General features: G+C 36.9%; 1 protein-coding gene across 2 annotated transcripts in view; it reads left to right on the top strand.

Annotated features, from left to right (window-relative positions):
• Window positions 1-22455, top strand: part of AKAP6 (A-kinase anchoring protein 6) — a 513452-nt gene that overhangs the window by 367775 nt on the left and 123222 nt on the right. For both annotated transcript variants that reach the window (XM_090270150.1, XM_090270149.1), the window contains exons 8-9: window positions 3972-4120; window positions 21542-21662. In XM_090270150.1, coding sequence (XP_090126276.1) covers window positions 3972-4120; window positions 21542-21662 — 270 coding nt within the window. The remainder of the gene's footprint in view (window positions 1-3971; window positions 4121-21541; window positions 21663-22455) is intronic.

The raw sequence follows: 22455 nt of genomic DNA, 5'->3' as shown, positions 1-22455 counted from the left end.
TAGGGTGGTTAAGGAAGGCCTTCCTGAGAAGTAACATGTCAGCTGAGACATGAAGGATGAGAAGACATCAGGAGAATGTTCCAGAGAAAGGCCAGAACATGCTCAGAGGCCTGAGACAGGAAAGAGCTATTTAAATAGCTGAAAGGAGGCAAAGATGACTGGGATATGCTGATCAAAAGTGAGATAAGTAGGTCTGAGAGGGAGAAATGTGGTCTGAGGTAGGGATCATGGGTCATGGGAGAAGTTTGTTCTTAGGTCTGATTGCAGGGTGAAACCAACTGATGTTTTGTAAAGACCACTCTAGCCACTGTAAGGGAAGAGACTGGAGGGTCAGGAATGGGTGAGGAAAATGCATGTTCAAAGGCGACTACTGCTCTGCAGGGGAGAGATGGTGAAGGCTTGGATCGGGCTGGCAGCAATGCGGGGTGGGTGCATACTGGAGAGATATAATGAAAGAGGATCCCACAGATATGAGGGAGTAACTGGCTGCTATAAATGAAGAAGATGAGGAGTCAAGGGTGACTTTCCGATTTCTGACCTAAGCAACAGATAGTGCCAGTTATTTAAAAGGAAAGGCCTAAGTAGAGAAAGTTTTGGGGGGTGTAGAGAGGACGCAAATAGAGAGTTCTGTTTTGAACAGTTACACCTAAAGTCAGACCAAGTAGCAATGTCAGATGGTTGCTTAGATATTTAAATATGGAGCTCGGAGGAGAGGATTGGAAGCCATTACTATACCGATGACATTGAAAGACCTAGAAGAGAATATAAATAAAGAAAAGAGGTTCAGAATTAAGCCCTTAAACAACAACCAGTGATCTCAGATGTGATTAAAAAAATCAGTCAATGAAGCATCTATAAAATGGGTTTGGAGATGGTGGAGAAGGATAGAGGGAGAGCAATGGAGTGTTCTCCACATTAGGTCACCCCAGCAGTAATGCGGGCCTAGGCCAGAGTAAGTGAAAACTGGTCCTTTTTCTCCTCTCATTGTGCCTCCTCTCCCACGGTATCCTCATTTCATTTCCCAATGTCAACTGTTGCCTCTGGCTTTCTTTTTCAGCCTTAATATTTCTACTTGCTTGCTGAATATCTCATTTTGGGTATTCCAGCAATACTTAAAATCAAAAGACTCAATCAAATCCAGCTCATTTGTCCCATTTACCACAGTATTGCTCGTTTACTCCCACTGATGGCACCAGCCAGGATCTGTCACTGAGTCTGTTCCCCCTTGTTCCTTTTTTATTTTCCTTAATGAATTAGGTTACTAAAGCTGGTTGGTTCCACATCAGTAATATGATTTAATCAGGCAAAGCTTCCATTTGTAAAATATATTCACTTTTAAAGTGTCCACTGTTATCATAAATGCTAATAAACAAAATTCTATGAATCAGAGATTCAGTGTTATTATTTTTTGTAAGGACTGTATTTGCTTCAAATAGTTCACCTAAAATATTATCCTTGGACTAAGATATAGTATGAAAAAAGTTAAGACAGTTTGCAAAGAGATTTAGACTGGCAAAGCCATTCAACCTTAGCCGAAGGATCTACTTTGGTTCTATTTTCATCATCATGCTTAGGAATGAATCATTGAAAGCAGAGATAGAAATAGAGATGGGTAGGACAGACTTGGGCCACCTAATTCATCTCCTAGTTAGTTCAGGGAAGTTTTTATGTCAAATGCCTGTGAGATATTGTGCAATAAAAGTCTTAGATTACAACATTTCAATCATTTCTGTAAGGTGACTAATTACCTTTTGAGTTGCTCTCGGCATTGTTCTCTGAAGTCTTTTCCATGTATCCCTGTTATGTGAGAGGCATTTCCCTTCCTAGAGAGAAATGGCCTAGGATCTAAAAGAGATAAACTCCAAATATTTTTTCATAGTAGTGATGAGTCTGCATTAGGTCAACATCCTTCTTTATGATCCTTTTTATGACCAGTGGCACACATTTGTGAAATCATTACTCAGAACAAGCAGTGGTCCAGCTTGTTACCATAGGATGGTTGAAAACTAACAGGAACCTCTAGGGATCAGACATGCCCCTTGGCACCTTATGGTGCAGATACATTAACCTAATGGGGTTTCTAGTAGCATTCTTGGAGTGTCATGACCTTCTTATTATTCCTATAGCTTCAAGGAGGGGAAGAGTGGAGGGGGGATGGCATTTGGGAGAATTATTTTTTTTAAGTTCTTGGGCTATTGTTCAATATCTCTCAGTTATCTCATATTTATATAATCACATAAAATATTGTAGGCATTTTTGAAAGCTATGTTTTTTTGTTTTTAAATAATTGACTCCCACTCCCTACATTCAGTTTTATACCCCACCCCCCATTAAAAAATTCTTAGGTCTTTGAGTATTATTCCTCAAAGTTCTATGATATCTGCATATTGGCTGGTTGAAACTCTTCTAAAATGCCATTCACATGCTCCATACCTCCTCTTTAACACCCTTAATGAAGGTGCTAACCTTTGTGCCTTCCCACAGCCACACCCTTCTCCTGAAACTCAGTAGGCACCATGAAACATTATCCTTTGTTTAGTGTTTGACATAATTTTTAACCCAGTTGAGTCTATTCTTGTTCAAGCCAATTAATTTGGGCAAGAAAAGTTCACATGAACTAATATACAGCTTCTTAACTGATTTTTGAAACTTCAATTATGTAAATATAGTACTTTTAACGTTGTTCAAAACTTCTTCCTTGGCAACCAGCACATGAATAATTAGTTGCTTATGGAAAGCGAGAACGTAGGAACTCTAGAATGGTTTGAAATCTTATATTTCATAAGATACCCACTTCCTTTACAGAGTCCTGATTTGCACTTTTAAGAAGCTGCCACTTTATAATATTCTCTGTCCCCACACCCCTCACCGGGTTGAGCCTATAAGGCTAGAGACAAGGCAAAAGGCAATGGTTGGCTCTAGATAGGAAGAGTAGGAGGCTGGGTCTGACTCTGTGCTTTTCACATGTTAAAGAATCCTGGCAACTGCCCAAGAGCTGACCCAGAACTGTTTCTCTTAGCAGAATATGTAATTAAAATATAAAGAAGTAGCAGTTTTAAGGCTTTTCAGAAATGTTTATGGATGCTCTTGGATTTAGGAAAGTGTGCCAAAAGAAAATGAGTTGCTTTGGTCTGCAGTGCACATGAACTCAACATCCCCCCTCCCACTGCCCCCCATGGGCAGGCATGCCACTGAGGACACCTTATTCCGGGTCTCATCTGGTATACTAGGGATCCTGAGCCTCAGAGATCACAACAGCTGCAATAGATAAAGCATCTATTTAATACATTTTCATGCCAAGTATTATTCAGCATTCTTTTGTCCTTGGTTTGATAGAAAACAGCATGGTGAACTTACTGCCTCTCCTTTACTACAGGGAGCCCCAAGTGCTATGAAAGATTTAACAATTCAAACCTGCACATAAGCAAAACCACCATTCCTTCTATTTTAAAATTATTAAGACAATAATACAGAGAACAGAAAAAAATGTAATAAAGGAAGTCTGTCATCACTATTGAAAAGGTATTAGAATTAGTGCTAGGCTTTTTTATTCTCCTCTGGGAAGATAATGAGAAGCATTCCTATGTGTCCATGCAAACGTATGGGTTGGAGGGGGATCTTTAAAAAATAAATGTTACATATGTGGCAATATGAGGAAGAATATTATTGAGGAATTTCACAGAATTTTTATGTAAAGTCTCATCCTACAGTATTATGATCTCAGGGATATTTTGTGGTATTTACTGAGTCTTTTGAGAGTTCATTTATTCAGGTCATATTTTAAGGAGGAACTTATAAGATTCAGATCTAAACTATAATTCTGTAATATGCCCAGCTGATCCCATTAAATCCAACCCCAAAAGGAGCAGTATAACGATATGAACAATTCCCATTCTTGGAGTTGTTACACCTCACTTGAAATGCATTGCTTCTGGATTAAAGCAGCAATTCCTCTTTGTTTCTCTCTCTAGGCTGAGGTTCAACTATGCTACCTGGAAGCACAAAGGGATGCTGTTGAGCAGATGTCCCTAAAGCTGTACAGTGAGCAGTACACCAGCGGCAGCAAGAGGAAAGAAGAGTTTGCTGATATGTCAAAAGTTCATTCAGTGGGAGGCAATGGGTAGGGAACTATTCTTTTTGTTGTTTTATACTCACTAATCTCTACTTTTTTTATGATTTTCCACTGGTAGGCGTTAGGCAGGCATTTTCTCCCTAGCTAACAGACAAGGAGAAGCTCAATAGACTAGGAAGGCATTTATGGGTTTTTGTGTGTGTGTGTGCTAGAATTGAAGACTGGATTATTTAAAAACAGCCTTGTTATTTTGCGAGTGTTTGTGTGACTATGTTGTGTTTATAGTATTGGTTGTTTTTCTTTATAAATTTATTTTTCAGTGTATTTCCCCCTTTTTAAACTTAACTATTTATTTGGTAGAACACAATTTTTTTTTTAAATGCAGATATTTAATAATTGTTTAGAGACCGTGAGCTAGCCGGTTTGCTTCACATAAAGTCCGTTAGAACGATAGACTAGCACTTGAATTGTCTATGGCATGTGAAAGAACCCAACAACTTCAGTGACCCATCAACGATTTCATTCAGCCTGAGACATGTGGCTATATTTATATTATTCTAACTACCTATCTAGTTGTCATGCAGTCATATATTTCCAAATGAATATAAAGTTGTATAAAATTTTGTATAATTTTTCTTTTTCTTTTTGTCTTTTCTGGCTTAATTCTAATATTTAGTAGGTGAATATTAAAAAGAGTAGTAATGACATTTAATTATTTCATAGTTTAAATGACTTGAAAATAATTATACTCATAAAAATGAAAACAATATCCTATTTTACTTTTATACTTGAGCCAGGCAACAAAGGGGAGAAATTATTCCCCCACGTCTGTTACATATTAATAGCATCTTATTACCCTATGAGGTGTAACTCTAGTTAAAATATTCCCTGAGAAGGAAGGCAGAAAAGAAGTCTTTTCATGTACTCGTTTTCACTTATCTTTTAAGTACTTACAGTTTTGACTGGACTTAAATCCCCATATAAATTTTTAGGATAAATTAAGTATGCTGATTACAGATTCTGTCTTGTGGTATAATCCAGGGTCTAAGAATACAGGAAAAGGATCAGAGTCATAATTCTGTTTATGAAATGGGAAATAAATTTTTAAATTTACCTATCTATATAATTTGTTGCTCAATCAGGATTTTTTAAATCCATAGACAGGTTACATATATATTTGACTCTTCTTATGTAATTCAGTAGACATTTATTCACAAGATGAAAATCATAGGAGCAAATAAGAAAGAAAAGGTTAAACCTTGGAGCATGAACAATAAGCTGTTCTGAGGCTTTAATGTGCTTTAATTTCTCTAAATGCCTAAGTAGTCTCTGGTGTATATGCAAGCACAAACTTTAGGTCACATTTTCATGTTTTCTAAAAGCCCTGGAAATTGAGCAGGCACCACGTGCTTCTGACCTCAGATTCCAAGGACCCAACCTGAGTACTTACTCTGGGCTCCACAAATCATAAATCTTCCCTGGGAATTGCTTAGTTAACAACAAGCATTGTTCAGTGAAGTGGGAGTAGGTGAACTTGCCTGATATCTTTTGTTTATGCTCCTTGGGGTGCTGAAGGCTGTGCATTGTGCAGAAATTTAAGATTGTGCTGAAGAAAAAGCAGCTATTTAATAGTAAGGACAAAAAAACCATATACTCTTTTCTATTTTTTGTTTACATACAGAAAAGCATTGTGTGAGAAATGCATGTGGGTGAGGTTATCTGGGGTGTCCTGCCCCCAAGGCTCTTTGCTCCCACAGCCAAATCCTTAATTCTGAAGCCTGAAGAACATAGCCTTGTAAAATTATCTGCTCCAATGACACACAAACTTAATTAACTGTTTCTTTTATAGCATTGACTGATCATTATTTCTGATAAGCAATTGTGGTAACGGTGTGGGCTTTATATGGTATTCATTCCATATGCAGATATCCAATCTACTAAAGAGAAAATTAAGTTGGTGATACAATTCATATATTTTTATTTCCTTCCTATGTCTACATGCATGCTAAGAAGAGTATGTAGTTAAAAAACTTAGAAAGTCTACTCCAGGGAAGACTCATTGCTAGAGAGAATGGTGATCTTAAATTTCTAAGAATTTTACACAACCAAAATATCATTTAGAAATCATCCTGACTGTTGTGGCTAAGTGAATTGGGCATCATCCCACAGAACAAAAGGTCACTGGTTCGATTCCCGGTCAGGGCACATACTTGAGTTGCAGGCCAAGTCCACAATTAGACGCCTGCTAGAGGCAACTGATGGATGTTTCTCTCTCACATCAATGTTTCACTTCCTCCTTTCTTCTCTTTCTAAAAATAAATATAACATATTTTTTTAAAAAACTCTAAAAGTGAATTTACCTCTCTGGCTTGACAGAAAGGTGTGTATCAAGGTTATATAACACAGCTCATATACAACTATGAACTATGTATTTAGCAGTCATGAATATGTTTGGTTGGAAGATGTCCCCAAATGCATGTGAGGCTGTGTGAACTTTAGTAACAGAGTGTGTTTAGCCTGTGGGAGATATTTGTCACAGGCTCCAGCAGGGCAAAGTGGGAAACCATGGCTTGCTGAGGGATATGCCATTGTGAGTCACCCAGCAAGATTCTCTATGAGAACAGATTGGTGCTTTTTTGATTCCTGTCTATTTAAATGAAGGCACTTATAGATTATGTTGTATCTTTCATTCAATAAGTATTCATTGAAGACCTATTGTGTACATGGCATGATTCTCTGAACAGAGTTTGTTAAGAACACTTAGATTTTATATTGTTTGGAAAGTGTAACCCTCTTTTTCTTCCCAATCTGTTCTACTATATGGTTGTTTGATTTCATATTTAAAATGTATTTCAAAGATGCTGTTTGATTAAGTAGCATCTTACTTGCTGTGAAGACTTAGTGTAGATTACAAACCATGTCTCTTGTTCAGCTTCTAAATGATAGAACCGGGAGGCCAAAAGGCTGGGTGACCAGGTTGTCCAGGATGATGGCGTAAGATGGAGTTAAGACCTCAACTCAGAACCCTGGGTCAGAATGCAGTGGACAGTCCATCAAGTCATACTTTGCCCTCTCTCTGAAGGATTTTGTTCCCTTGATAAACATTTCCCTTAAATTCCATATTGTGCATATTCCATACTCTATGAAATTTAAATTCTTGTACTTTCTACTATGGAGAAGTGGAAGAACCTTAAGATTTCATTAAACACACAGGGAAGTTAGAGCAAAAATATTGCAAAGTAGGCTTAAGCGAAAACAACGTTGACTTTAATTATTACTTTAACAAATAGTATTGTGTACATCCTATATGAAGTACAAAAATTAAAAGGCAAAAATAAAATGGTACCTGACCTTGAGAGGTTCACAATTTGGTAGGGGGAGACAGATCTGTAAACGACATGGAGCAAAAGATCACAAACGCAGAGATAAAAATCTACGTGGGGTTATGGGGTGGGGCTCATGTAAGGCAGAGCTCAGTTCTGACTGTGATGAGAATAAGTTGGTGCAGGCCAGGAAAGACAACATAGAGAGAAGACTCTGGGATGATTTTTGAAAGAAGGCAAGGTCAGGGGCAGAGCTTTTTAATTTAACCTGAACAAACATTTATTGAGCATCTACAAAGACATACCAGAGTCTCTGCCTTCATGAAATTTACAGTCTAGCAAGGGAGTACAGCATTAAACCAGTATTTGCCTGTGCAGGGGAGAGAGGGGATGCATAGGGTGGCAGGGGAGCTTGAAGCAAATGCGTTGGGCTCCATGAAACCAGACTGTGTCTTTTACCACACTGTACTCTGAGTCTGGTGCAGTGCCTGGCAAGTGCTAGGTGCATGAATTAATAACTAAAACTGATCTGGAGTTCATATATATGGAGAGAGGGCAAAGGTCTGGAATTATCAGATTGCCTGCTGTTCTGTATCACTGGAGAATAGGGTAGAAAGTTGAAGGAGGTGTGAAAAATACTGCTTGAGAAGAAGGGGAAGTCCACATTCTGGAGTTAATCATTGAGTTCATGGTTCTTAACCAAGATAGTGTATCAGCATCGTCTGTGGAGCTTGTAAGCTGAAAAATACCTGCCCTTGCCACTCCAGTGAAAATTCTGATTTAGCAAGTAGGAGTGGGCCAAGATATGATTATAGTCTAATGTCTACTTCCATCTGTGAACCATTGCCCTAGTGGTTTTCAAAATATTGACTCTGGACCAGTAGCATCAACATCTCCTGGGAATTTGTTAGGAATGCCAATTGTGGGCTCCGTTCCAGATCTGCTAAATGGGGAGTCTCGGGGTCCAGCAGTCTCGGTGTAGCAAGTCCTCCTGATGATTCTGATGCTGTTTGAGAAACACTGCTTTGGTGTTGGAGATTTTAGGTTAAAAATTAATGGAAAAGGAATTAAGAAGTACGAATTTGGTAGTTACAGAATAGTCACAGGGATGTAAAGTACAACATAAGAAATATAGTCAATAATATTGTAGTAACTATGTATGATGTTAGATGGGTAGATTTATTGGGGTGATTGCTTAGTTATGTAATGTCCAATTACTGGGTTGTACACCTGAAACTAATATAATATTGTATGTAAACTGTAGTTGAAAAAAAATTTAAATGAAAAAGAAATTAATGGAGAATGTGGAGATTGAACTAGATAGAAACTGAAACCTGAAAGAACCAATAAACATTGGATGAGGGAAATGATGCTCCATTTGCTGGTTCAAGGAGGAGAGATAAAATAGGAAACTTTGGATTCAAATAACTTTGATGTCATTCAGCATTTAGTATTTATTGAGCTACTATTAAATGCAGGCTGCTGTAGGCACTGGAGATGTAGAGTCAAAGGTAGACAAAGGGTGACAGATGTATGTAAATCAGGAAAACCTTCCAGAAGTTTCACAGAGAATGGCTCACAGTCAGAAGTGACAATGAGTGTTTCTCACAGTGAAGACAGTGTGTACAAACAGCTGGAACCACTAAAGGATGTCCAGCATAACTAGATTGGCAGTTTGTAAAGAAAGTTCTAGCAGCATAGATTGGCAAGGACAAGACTAGATATTGCTTAGTTAACAGGCTATTCTAGTCATCCACATGAAAAATAGGATCTGAGCTAAGATGGCAGCAATAGAAACTGAAAGAAGGAAGTTGAACTGACAGGTTTTGCCACCAATATTTAAGAATGTTTCAGGCTTGTGCTCTCTGGCAGACGGACATGTCATTTACTGCGGTGGGGAGTGCAGAGGAGGAACACAAGAGGGCAGAGTTAGTTCTCTTGAGGGTCTGTGGAACATCCAAGTGGAAATGCCCAGGAAGCAGGTCTGAAGCTTAGGAATGTTTTGGGCTCCTCAACCAATAAAGACAGTGTTTTGACTATGGGTAGCAGAGGCTGAGAGAGGTGGGAGTTTATGTTATTCTCCCCTTTCAGGTGGACATAAAAGTACCTTTAACAATGCTTAAATAAATAGAAAAGCTGAACAGACTGATTACTGGTAAGGACATCGAATCAATAATCAAAAACCTTCCAACAAATAAGTCCAGGACCAGATGGCTTCACTGGTGAATTCTACAAGACATTTGAAGAAGGATTAATACCAATTCTTCTCAAACTCTTCCAAAAAAATAGGAGAGGAGGTAACTCTTCCAAATTCATGTTATGAGGCCAGAATTACCCTCATACCAAAACCAGACAAGGACACTACAAGAAAAGTACAGGTGAATATTTCTAATGAACATAGATGCAAAATCCCCAACAAAATGTCAGCAAACCAAATTCAACAATATATTAAAAGGATCATACACCATGATCAACTGAGATTCATTCCAGGGATGTAAGGATGGTTCAACATTCACAAATCAGTCAATGATGCACAACATTAACAAAGTGAAAAATAGAAATTATATGATCATATAAATAGATTCAGAAAAGCATTTGACAAACTTCAGCATTCACTTATGATAAAAGTCTCAATAAAGTTGGTACAGAGGGAACATCCTTTAACATTATAAAGGCCATATATGACAAGCCCACAGCTCACATCACATTCAATGATGAAAAGCTAAAAGTTTTTTCTGTAATATCAGGAATAAGACAAGAATGCCCACTCTAGCCACTCTATTCAACACCGTAAAAAACTAGCCAAGCAATTGGTGAAGAAAAAGAAATAAAAGGCATCCAAGTTGTAAAATAAAAAATAAAACAGTCACTCTTTGCAGATGGCATATTATGTATAGGAAACCCTAAAGATTTCATCAAAGAACTTCTAGAACTAATAGACAGATTCACTAAAGTTGCAGAATACAAAATCAATACACAAAAATCTGTTGTGTTTCTATACAAAATGAGAAAAAAATAAAGAAAATAATCTCATTAACAATTGCATTGTTAAGAAAAATACCTAGGAACAAATTTAAAGAGGTGAAAGACCTGTATATTAAAAACTACAAGGTATTAATGAAAGAAATTGAAGAAAATAAATAAATTAAAAGACATTTCATGTTCATCAGATGGAAATTAATATTGTTAAAATGTCCATACTACCCAAAACAATCCATAGATTCAATGCAATCCCTATCAGAATTGCAATGATAATTTTTTAGAGAAATAGGAAAAATAATTCTAAAATGTGTATGGAAACACAAAAACCTGAATAGCTAAGGCAATCATCTGAAAGAAGAACAAAGTTGGAGGCATTACTCCCCCTGATTTAAAACCATATAACAAAGCCACAGTAATTAAACCAGTATGGTATTGGCATAAAAACAGACACATAGATCAGTGGAACAGAAGAGAGCCCAGAAAAAAAACATGCATATATGGTCAATTAATTTGTGACAAAGGAGTCAAGAATATGCAGTGGGGAAAGAATCATCTCTTCGGTGACTGATATTGGAAAATTGGACAGTCACATGCAAACAATGAAACTTGATTATTCTCTTACATCATGAAAAGAATTAACTCAAAGTTGATTAAAGAACTGAACAGAAGACCTTAAACCATAAGACTTTTAGAAAACAGAGGCAGTAAACTTTTTGTCATAGATCTTGGTGATGATTTTTTGACTCTGACACCCAAAACAAAAGGAACAAGAACAAAAACAAATGTGGTACTCCACCATATCAAAAACCTTCTGCACAACAAAGGAAACCATTAACAAAATGATAAAAACCTACTAAATGAAAGAAAATATTTGTAGATCCTATATTTCACAAGGAGCTAATAACCAGAATAAAGAACTCATACAACTCAATAGCAAAAAAAGCAAACAATTCCATTGAAAATGAACAGAAGATCTGAATAGACATTTTTTCAAAGAAGATGTACAGATGGCCAACAGGTATATGAAAAGATGCTCAATGTCATGGATCATCAGGGAGATGCAAATTAAAACCATAATAAGATAACAGCTCACACCTGTTAGAAAACTTTTTATCAAAAAGACTAGAAATAACAAGTGTTGACAAGGATGTGGAAAAAAGGAAACCCATATCCAGTATTGGTGGGGATGTAATTTGGTGCAGGCACTGTAGAAAACAATACAGAAGTTCCTCAAAAAATTTAAAAAGAACTACCATTTGATTCAGCAATTTCACTTTTGGGTATTTATGTGAAAAGACAAAAACACTAACTTGAAATGATATATGTGCACCCATGTTCATTGCAACATTATTTACAATAGCCAAGACATGGAATTTCCATTGATAGATGAATGGATAAAGAAATTGTCATATATAACTACAATGAGATATCATTCAGCCATAAAAAGAATGAAATCTTGCCATTTGTGAAGCATGAATGGACCTTGAGGGCATTATGCTGAGTGAAATAAATCAGAGAAAGACAGATAATATATGATCTCTCTTACATGTGGAATCTAAAACAAAAACAAAAACTAAAAACTAAACTCATAAATACAGAGAACAGATTGGTGGTTGCCAGAGGTGGGATTTGGGAGGGGGGAGTAGAGAAATGGGTGAAGGTAAACAGAAGAAAGTGCAGCTGATGTAAAACAGACATAGACATTTTGAATAAAAATACTTAAAAAATAAAGACGAACGCTTATTTGCTTGAAAAAGTCCAAATAATTGCAACATTTTATTTCAGTGAGAATCTTTCCTGCTGTATTATACAAGTCTTCTAAAATAAAACACTACATCATTGAAAGGTTCAGGTGGTACCTTGATTGGCAGGAATTGAGGACTACAGTTGACTTTTATTTGCTGTCTTACAGCTGCAGGTAAAAGCTTCTGTTCCTAGATATTCAAGTATATTAGGTCTGCTCAGATTGCTTTAGGGATAATAATGTATTCAGTGTAGTCTAATTTCTTAATGGAGAAGAGAGAGTGTCCTAGATTAAAAATTAAAGACTGGAATTGAAGTTGGCATTCTGCTAGCTCTTTGCTGTGTGATTGGAACATTTAACCTTCCCAAGATGCCATATCTCAGTCTGTAAAATGGGAATAGTCATCCTAGCCTACTTTACATATTCTTTTTTTCAGCATGGAAGCACAGAAATGCAATAATTGGTTAGAAAATGTGTAAAGTACTTGGAATGTAGTAGATATGTTAAAATTCAGTTAGGGAAATGTACATTGAGCAACTATGAAATGCTAGAAATGGAAAAGATACGTAAGACTTTATCTCAATAATCCTCAGTCTAGTGAGAAAGATATCAGATGTATCCTTACGAAAAACTGGGTACAAATCAAGATAGAGAGTATTATGGGTGTACCTAGGATGCATGCCTCATCTAGGCTGGCTGGAAGGAGTAGGGAAATTAATGGGAGAATATCTGAACTGTCTTAAAATATGCATAGATATTAGCCGTTAGAGAAAGGTTGGTTATGGGTAGGGTGAGGATTTCAGCCACAAGACAGTAACCATGAAGTGTGTGTGCGCGCGTGTGTATATGTTGAGGGTTTCTGTAAATAATAACTTGGTGGTGTTGAAACAGAAGGGCATGGAGGTGTTTTCCTGACTCTGCTTGGGAATCCCAAGGGTGTTCTTAGGGACCTCTGCTCTCAGTCTCAAGAGCCATATATTATGCTTCTTCTGGCTTTGGGTGAATATGAACAATGTCTACAAATGGAGATGTAGTCAAGATTTAGACCCTCTATCTAAGAATGTAGGAGTAATTCACCTCTCCCGAGGCAAAGTTTCAGTATAAACCTTACTCCCAAATCCAAATAGTATATGTAGGTTACTCCTACTTCAAATAGACAAAAGTTTACAAGTTTGGCAAAAAAGATGAACTCTTTCATTTAGGAAAAAAATCATCTCCGGATCAATGTGAAAACACCCAAATATATATGAAATACCCCCAAAGAGAAATTATATTGACAAATGAAAACAAATAAATCACGATTTAAAATATTGCTTGATTAAAGGTCAAATTTGATTCTCTATATTAAGCATTAAGATACACTGACTTACCATAACCACCTGGGAAGGTATATAGTCACCCTGGATTTTGCCACTGCAAGGTGATATTTCTAGTTTTCTGCTGAGCAAGAGGTTGAAAAGTAGTACCTTTGTGTAGCTGAATGAATATTCACATTCACTCATATTCTCTCTCTCTCTCTCTCTCTCTCTCTCTCTGACACACACACATGCACACACAAAATGACAATTTTGAATTTCTCTTCAATGGAATATAGCTACATAAAATATTTTCTCTTTGGTACACACCACCACATACTTATATGTGCTGATGTTAGAACTCTCTTGCAAATAAATCACCATGCATTTCTAAAAACTTTCTTCCCAGACTCTTGAGTCTCAATCTAATAGATAGCTGATCGTTGTTCAATTCAGGTGCTTTTTGCCCCTTCTCTTGCACCGTGGTGTTGTTATTAAATAGTATGATTACAATGTAGCATGCAGTTAAAAAGGAGCAAAAAGTACCTGGCTGCTATTCTGGTCACTATGTAAGTACTGAAAGAGGTCTTTCTGGGTAAAAAGAGAAAGAAACTCACCCATAGAAGTGTATTTATTTGGGGGTTGTTATAGTATATCCTTTAAGTGTGCAAATACATTAAACTAATTTTAGACCTAGATAGCCTTACACTTTAGTGTGCTAATGCCATCCGTGCAGCTAGCCAACAAAGAGCAAACCAGAGAGGCAGTGATACTTCCTGGGGAAATATTACTTCAAAGTTAACAGTAAAGTCATATATATCTTACATCCTAACAATACTCAATTTCTGCAATGTTTTGGAGCACTGACATCGCCTGCTGCAGAGGAAGAGAGGTACTAATAGGAAAAATGAAAATGTACCTAACACGAATCTAATGTACCTCCTTTTAATGTGCAAAGCTTAACTCTTTTCTTTAAAATGTATTTCTTTATTACTTCCCCCACCTCATTTACAAAGGATTTGAGTCAAATTACAAAAGTATTTATAATGAAATTAAATAAATTTTGATGGAAGCAAGTTAGGCAAGAGTGAAATATGTGTAAGAAAACAAACACACATACATTTTGCATATCCTCAACAATATTATCTTTGGCTTTAAGCTTTTCAAACCCAAAGAGAAGAGGGAAATGTCATCCATCAGAAAATTCAGTGTCCTAGGATTAAAAATAATACATATTGGAGGAAGGTTGGCTTCTTATGCCACTGAGCCCTGAGAGGAATTTCTCCTGTAGTTCTTTAAAGAGAAGGCAGGCATCTGTGATACTACATCCCTGCAAAAGACACCAAATTCCCAAGGCATTTTTTTTTTTTTTTTTTTTTTTTTATGTAGGCTGCAGAAGGGATGTTAAAACATAATTCAGTGAGAAGAGTTCTACAGGTAATAAAACCTTTCAGTCTGACCAGAGCATTCTCTGGGCAGGGGCGGTCACCTTGGGAGAGGTCTCCATATTAAATCTGTTACCAGGCTTTTGGTAAGGATTGGGGAGCAGAGAGTTATTTCCAGGTTATTTACCTCTTGCCCTAACTCTGAGGGTAAATATTCTCTATTGCCTGTTAACTCTTTGAGTGCCATGTGTAATTCAGAATTTGGACCAACATGAGAAAAAATTATATCAATATATAACCTGAGGTACAAAAAAAGAGAACAAAACATATGAATTATTCCATTGTTATTTACATTTATAGCTATTGAAATAAGAGTAACTGGGAGTGACACTGGCACTTTTGGGAAAATTTGTCAGCATCTCTCACAGCGATGTTGGCACTCAAAATGTTAAATCTTTGAAAACCAATGAGGCTTAAGGTGGGATAGTACTTTTACAAAAGGGTGAACTGCCCAACTCAGGCTAGTGTGCCAGTAGCAAGTCTGCAGCCACTCACATCTAACACACAGGTAAAGACATAGGAAGTTTTAGGTATTGTTTTGTTTTTAAGCATCACTCTTGCTTTGTCTTCTGAAGTAAGGTTTCTCCATTTGTGTTACAATCACTGCCTATTTTAAATTCCTCAGAATGTTTGCCAGCTCTTTGACTAGAACTTAGGTGTTATTTGAAAATTTAGACAAGGGTTTGACTTTCTGACAGCCTAACAGAATTCTCTAAATACATTCAGAAATAAACATTGATATTTCTAATTTTATGACTGATCTTGGAGGTTAGGATTTTTCTTTATGGCTTTTATTTCAGTAACAAATGTTTATGAACAGATGGTCCATGGGTTCATTAGAAAGTGGGGCCAGTCATTAACAATTATGTAGGGTTGATTTTATTTTTCTTAGATATTTTCACATGTACGTGGGTATATATGAGAATTGAGAAAATTACTGCTGGAGAGAACTCCATATTCCTTTTTATTTATTAATGGCAAAGGCAGTCTGTTTTTCTCATGAGGAAGTTGCTCATGAATTTTCATTCAAAATAGTAAATTAGTGTCCACACTTTAATATGTTTAGAGTGGAAAGGGATTCTACATGCAGCTGTGCATATCAGATAGCATGTCTGGAAAGCCAAATTTTATTCTTTAATGATATGATGATTGAGCAAGGTGCCACTGTTGTATGTCCCTTCTGTGCTTACCTGCCACATGGAATAGAGGATGATGGGAAATTCTGATCTGTTAGTATTTTACTTCGGTAAAATTATTAAATTATATTTTTACAAGATTTTGTTACTACTTCCCTGAGTGTCGTTTTTGAAAACCAGAGGCAAACTTCCTTGAGCAAATACTGTGAACAATGAATACTTAGTGAGTATTTGGGGAAAGAATCAATATGCTAAAGAAGCTAGGAAAATTGGATCATTTAATAGAAGTCCCAATATAGACAAGCTGGTATTTCAGGAACCAGTCTTGTGTTTTTCGATGAGTTGGTATGAAATGAACCATTAAGCATACAAAAGATGGATTCTTAAATGTTTCAAAATACATATTTCTCAACCTTAGGTTAAAAAAGTATGTATTTAAGGACATTTTAGTGTTATCTTTTCTTTAACCAAAAATTGCTCTCTTCTGATGATTTCTTCATTTGGTAGTCTGTTTTAATGAAAATTCCTTAGTGGGCCAAGCTGAAACCTCATATATTCACACACACCTCCCATTGATTTCACTGGGGTGAAACTTTATCTTTTAAGCAAAGTTTAAGTTGAAATGTTCAGTTAATGATGCTCGCTTTAAATACCAAAGGCTGAATGCATTTATGTATTCAAACACTTAGCTAGTCAAACATAACTCCCATCAGGGTTTAGGGAAGGATTATTTCTTCAAGTATACCAGCCTCACAAATAATATATTGCTCTCCAATATGCAGAAAAATGATAATAAATAAGCTTGTTAGTATTTTATTTCTGAGGTGAAAGGACCTAGAATCCTTTTAACCTTAAAAAGGCAGAGTAAATGGTAGACAAGATGTTGGGAAATACTTTTGGTAATTACCCATAGTAGTTGACCCAGACTTAGAAATAAACACTTGAAGAAAAATCACACATTTCTTTCTTTATAGCTGTTGTCCTTTTCTCTGTTAGATTCTAAGATTATGGAATGAATACATTATAATTTTATGTTTATCTCACAAAAACTGACTTTGAGTTATAAGACTTTTCTTTTCATAATGTGCTTAAGCTTTTAACTCTCCTAAAATGGGAATATTATACCTACAAGAGAAGGTTTGACTCTTTTATTGTGAACCCTTAAGGTATATGAAAATTTAAAGGAAAAGTATCCAGAAGAATACCATTTTTGTGATGAGTTTGCTTTATAAACTTTCATAGAGTGAATATAAGTTTGCTTTGTACAATTTCATAGAAAACATTTCATATTCATAGAGTACTGAACGGTATGTTTTGAGACTTTTTAACATGAAGATTATATATATTGAGTGAATGAATTGACATAAAGCCAAGCACGATTACAAAGAAAATTGTATGAGGGAAATCCCTCCAAAAGAGTAGTTCCCATTGTCATATCCCTTATAAGATTCTGAGCTCCTCTTCCTCTCATCTTAAAAGACAAACTAGAGTCACCAGGAATTCAAGAAAAAAAACCTGGTTTGGAATTCAGCTGATAGAATTGGCATCTCCTCAAAGGGATATAGAACTGTTAACTGGTTTCATTCTATCCTTGATAAAGTTGCTCATCTATGCTCTTTTTTTGTTGTTCTTTATAGTAGCTTTCACTTTTCCTGGAAGACATTGTCTTTCATTAAATAACTTGAAAAACACTTAACACAACTTTGCAGGTAATGCAAATGTAAGAAAGTGAAAATTCTTATTTTCCTGATATAATTAGCACATTAAATTGTAGTCATTTCAGAAGGTTTCAAAAGAACCAAAAAAGAAATTCTAGTAATTAATTGCTGATTTGCTATAAAGTTATGTATTTGATTTTACTAAAATTGGAAAACTGTCAGGTCTTTTCTAAGCTGTGAAGGAACACATGGCCAAGAATCTGAAAGTAGGCACAAATGCTTTAAAAAAATGTTTTCGTCCTCAGTATTTGGACCTTATGAGAATTTGTTGTTTGGAAAACACTAGTGCTAATTCTACACTAGTGAAACAAAATAATGGAACCAAAGCATTTACTGTATCTAACTAACTCAAGCCTAAATATTCCCAGAGAGGACGAAAATAGTATTGACTGGAGAAAGAATGAGTACAGTGCCTGTGTTAGGTTCATTCACCATTTGCAGGTCTCCAGTGTAGACTAGCTGAGAAGGAACCTCAAGTGCATTGAATCAGAAGAAATGGCTTTTGTTCTGTAAGAAGAGTAACAGGAGGGAGCAATTAAATGGGCATAAAGGCATAGTAAAGAGCCCATGAAAACATGTCCATTGTTCTGAACATTTAATTATTCTGTGTATATTTTTCACTTGTTTAAAATCTATTTCTCAATCTCCTTTAATTTTCACTAAAGAAGAGAGGAGGATGTGAAAGGAATGGGAAGGCAACTCAGATTAACTGAGAATCCACTGCACCTAACCATTCTAAGTAAGCAAAGGCACCATTCTCCTATACGGAAGGCAAAAATCTCACTTTCAGCATGAGTGAAGAAGCCTGGAAATGGTGTCCCAATTGGCATTGGGATGCCACTACCTCTGTCACGTGCTGCCCTTCTAAAATCATTCCTGCCCTACTAATGGCTTTTGGTTTCATTATCTATATTCAGTCACATTCACCAGGTACTATGGTAAGCATTAGGGATACAAAAATAAATTCATACCTTGCCTTTGAATTGTTTGGTCATAATCAAAGTTTCTTTTTTTGTCTTATACATATGCGAAATAAATCAGGCTTTTTAATTTTTCTCTTACTGACTGATAATTTTTTTGACACATACTTTCCTGGTAAAGCAAGAAAAAAAACTTGTTTTAAGATCAGTGTTCAGGTTCTTAAAGTTTCCCCCTTATAGTCAGGTGCTTGCAGTCTCCCCTAATAAATTGGCATTTCTTTAAGGAACAACTCTTGGGATACGTGCTGTTCTCCCTTCCTTTGGGAAAGCATAGTATCCAAAAGAGCATAGAGGGAGCTTACATGACCTTGTGATTCTGTGATGTGACAAGGTCCGCTATCTAAATGTGGCCCGTGGGTCCAGGCTGGCTGGGTTTGTTGAAACGGGTCTTGCCCTGGATATTATGAGGTTGCCTCCCACAGAGGGCTGTGGCTTTGTTGCTATCTCTTGACTTGATCAGGAGCTGTTTCCTGACTAAAGTCTCACCTCAGCCCTCACTGGTCCTGTGAACTCTCTGAGGTCTGGCTGCAGAGTCTCCCCGCCTTCCCCTGCTCTCCTTGGAGGTCATTGCGCAATGCCTCTGCCAAGTCCATCAGCTGAACTTCCAGAAACCTCATAGGGGGAGGGGAGGATGAGAGAATAGGGTAGCAAAGGGCGTTCTGACCAAAGATCTCTGTCTGACTGCAGCATTCTCACTCCAGGTTATTGTGAGGACACTGATAACGGCTATCTCTTCCCAGACTTCCTAGAGGAAAATGGAGCTGACAGCCTTGCACTACCGGCTTCCTGTTCAACCATCTCATGTGCCTTTTCTCTAGGTCTTAGTCCAGGGGATGGGACGACACACATCTGAGTCCATGCTCCCCTTGCCTCAATTTCCTTCTCATTCCCAAGACTACTGAGAAGCATGCGGTTTGCTTTTTCCTTCCTTTTCCCTCTCCTTTTAATATTTCTCTAGATCATACTTTCCTAATTTTGGGGGTGGCAGTCCAGCTTTCCCTTGTTTTTATAATTATAACATGGAAGGGGACAAGGAGAGAGAAATGACCGTAATTCAGGAGGTATTTCTAAATTATTGTACTTGTCATATGAACAAATGCTCATTAGTCATTCTTTATTAGTCACTCACAAAGTTAACGAAGGAAGCCTGATGGTTTATTTCTCCCTGTTACAGGGTTTTTTTTTTTTGTTGTTGTTTGTTTGTTTTTTAGTATTTTGACATGTATATTTGCAAATTTCACATGTATGCTGCAAGCCCTTGCTATTCAAAGTGAAGTCCATGACCAGTAGCAGTGCCAGTCACTAACATTTGTTAGAAATGCAGAATCTCAGGCCCACCCTAGAACTACTGAGTTAGTACCTGCGTCTCAGCAAGATCTTCAGCGGTGCCATCTGCACATTACAATTTGAGAAGCACTGCTTGAGGCCACCATAGCTTTACTGAGGATTTTGGCTACACCAGCTGTACCCATCATCGGCATTTAGTAAACATTTATTAATCAGTTCTATGTCTTAGCCAATGACGATCCTTGCCCTTGGGTACTTATGGTCCTAATCAAGGATCTTTATAATTATGGTAAAGTAATGAAAATAAAATTGGCAATTTTAAGTCTAGTCCTGCATCACCAGATGCACCATAATTTTTGGACAGATCTACTAAGATTAAGTTGTAGGTTATGAAAAGTGGATGGTCATTTGCTTGGAAAGCAGTCATTTAATGTATGGAGACAGGAACAAGAGAGTAATAAGATACTTACTTGGTTAATGCAGATTTGCACCTGAGGCTGCTGCTTCACTAGTAAAAATAGGTTTTTGTTCAGTTACAGTTTGACAAGAGTCCAGGATTTCTTTTAGGGGGATGATTTTTTGGGGGAAGGACAAAGTCATAGTTTTTCATCTGCACTTTCATTTTCTGATCACAGTGTTTTAGAGGAATATGGGCTTTACTTATTCACTGGGCTTTCAATAGAGAATCACATTAATCCTTTTAAGCTCCTTATTCTAATGATTTATTTTGTTGAAAACCATAGTGATCCTCCTTTGAATTTTAATGATTGCTGCCTATTCAAAGATTCATTGTTTTGACTTCCTGTCCTTACCTTTGTTTCCTACATGTCTGTGGGGAACACCTGTCTAATACTGGATCTGCCCGTGTTCTCACTGGCTTACCAGAGTCACTCAAGCCTTTCCCTGAGTGTTAAGCTGAAATGCTGGCTACTCATCCATGACAATAAATGTAGGGTATATGTTTGTAGAGATAGGCAGATAGACAGCCGAGGGACAGATAAATGATTGAGCCATTTCCCAGTGAAAATTATATTTTGGATATGCTAGTGAATTATGATTATTGTAGATAAATTAGTTAAATTAGTATTCTTAATCATAAATCTATTGGGATGTAGTTAGTAGGTGAGAAAGGGGTTTGAATTTTGAGGGTACCGTTTTTACCCCAAATCCTGGACCGTGTAAACTTCATAAGGCACTGACCCACCATCCCTGAACCTGTTTACTATGACAATGCTCTTTTTCAAGGATGTGGTAGTAGTCATTTTGCTCAAGTGCTTCAAATACGCAGGAAGGGTTAGCAGATGTAAATCGCCATGATAATATGTCTCAGGTATGAACATCAAAATTACATGTTATGATTTCAAAGTCTCAGAAGTGGCTGTGTCTCAAGCTTGAATTCCTCTTTAGCTCACTGTGTAACCACACAGATAATTTTTTCTTGCTCTTTTTATAGGTATCACCTAGGAACATCATGGGTTTTCAAGAATATATTATTCTAATATGAGATTTTAACAACTACACTGTATCTATGCATAATACATTTTATGTCTTATCTGCAGGCTTCTGGACTTTGATTCAGAATATCAGGAGCTCTGGGATTGGCTGATTGACATGGAGTCCCTCGTGATGGACAGCCATGACCTGATGATGTCAGAGGAGCAGCAGCAGCATCTTTACAAGGTTAGAGCCACCCTTCTTGCCTCTACCTTGCTGTGGAAGATCTGATTAGCCTGACAAGTCCCTTTCTCTCTCTCTCTCTCTCTCTCTCTCTCTCAGTATCTTTGCGTTCACTGTATGTACCATGGTGTCTATTAGAATTCTCTTCCCTATCCCCAAACTCATTTCCATCCCTTGTGTGCTGACAGACTGCACCGACATCATAATTGCAAGAAAGTTCCCTTTATCACATCCTATTTGGTGTAATTCTATACGAGGACAATGATTTATCTTCAAGCTGAATAGCAATAAATAAAACTGCATTAATAAATAGGCTGAAACAAAATGAAGGGTAAATGGACTGGTAGCATTGAACAAAATATGTTTTGATTGGATCACTCAGGTAGATTCTATCTACCCCTCAGATCTTCCCAAAGGAAAAAGAAATTTGCCTTTATTTTGGCTTGCAGTTTTCAGGGTACAGGGCTTGCCTAATTTAATGTTTATTAGTGATACATAGAGCAGACGTTGTCATATTAAGTCAATACATTTGCGTGTGATTTAAGAAAAGTAGCTTGTAACTCACATATTGATTGCAGGCAATCCATCTAATAACTATCTATATTGTTTTCCATGTCTGCCAATTCACCCTTGGCCTAGTGTGCTTTACCAATTCCATTTAAATAGTCTTAGAAGTTCTTAGAAAACAACCCCGTGATTTTGACTTAAAAAAAAATGGTTACAAGATTCATAGTGTCTGAAAAAGCTGTTGGGGAGGGTAGAGGGACTTTCCACTGAAATATCAGACTGTAGTAAA

Source organism: Furipterus horrens, unplaced genomic scaffold, assembly GCF_987537825.1.
Source record: "Furipterus horrens unplaced genomic scaffold, mFurHor1.1.pri manual_scaffold_3, whole genome shotgun sequence".
In the NCBI taxonomy this organism is placed as follows: domain Eukaryota; kingdom Metazoa; phylum Chordata; class Mammalia; order Chiroptera; family Furipteridae; genus Furipterus; species Furipterus horrens.
Note: the sequence above shows the minus strand (reverse complement) of the source record. Positions and strands in the feature narration are given on the sequence as shown.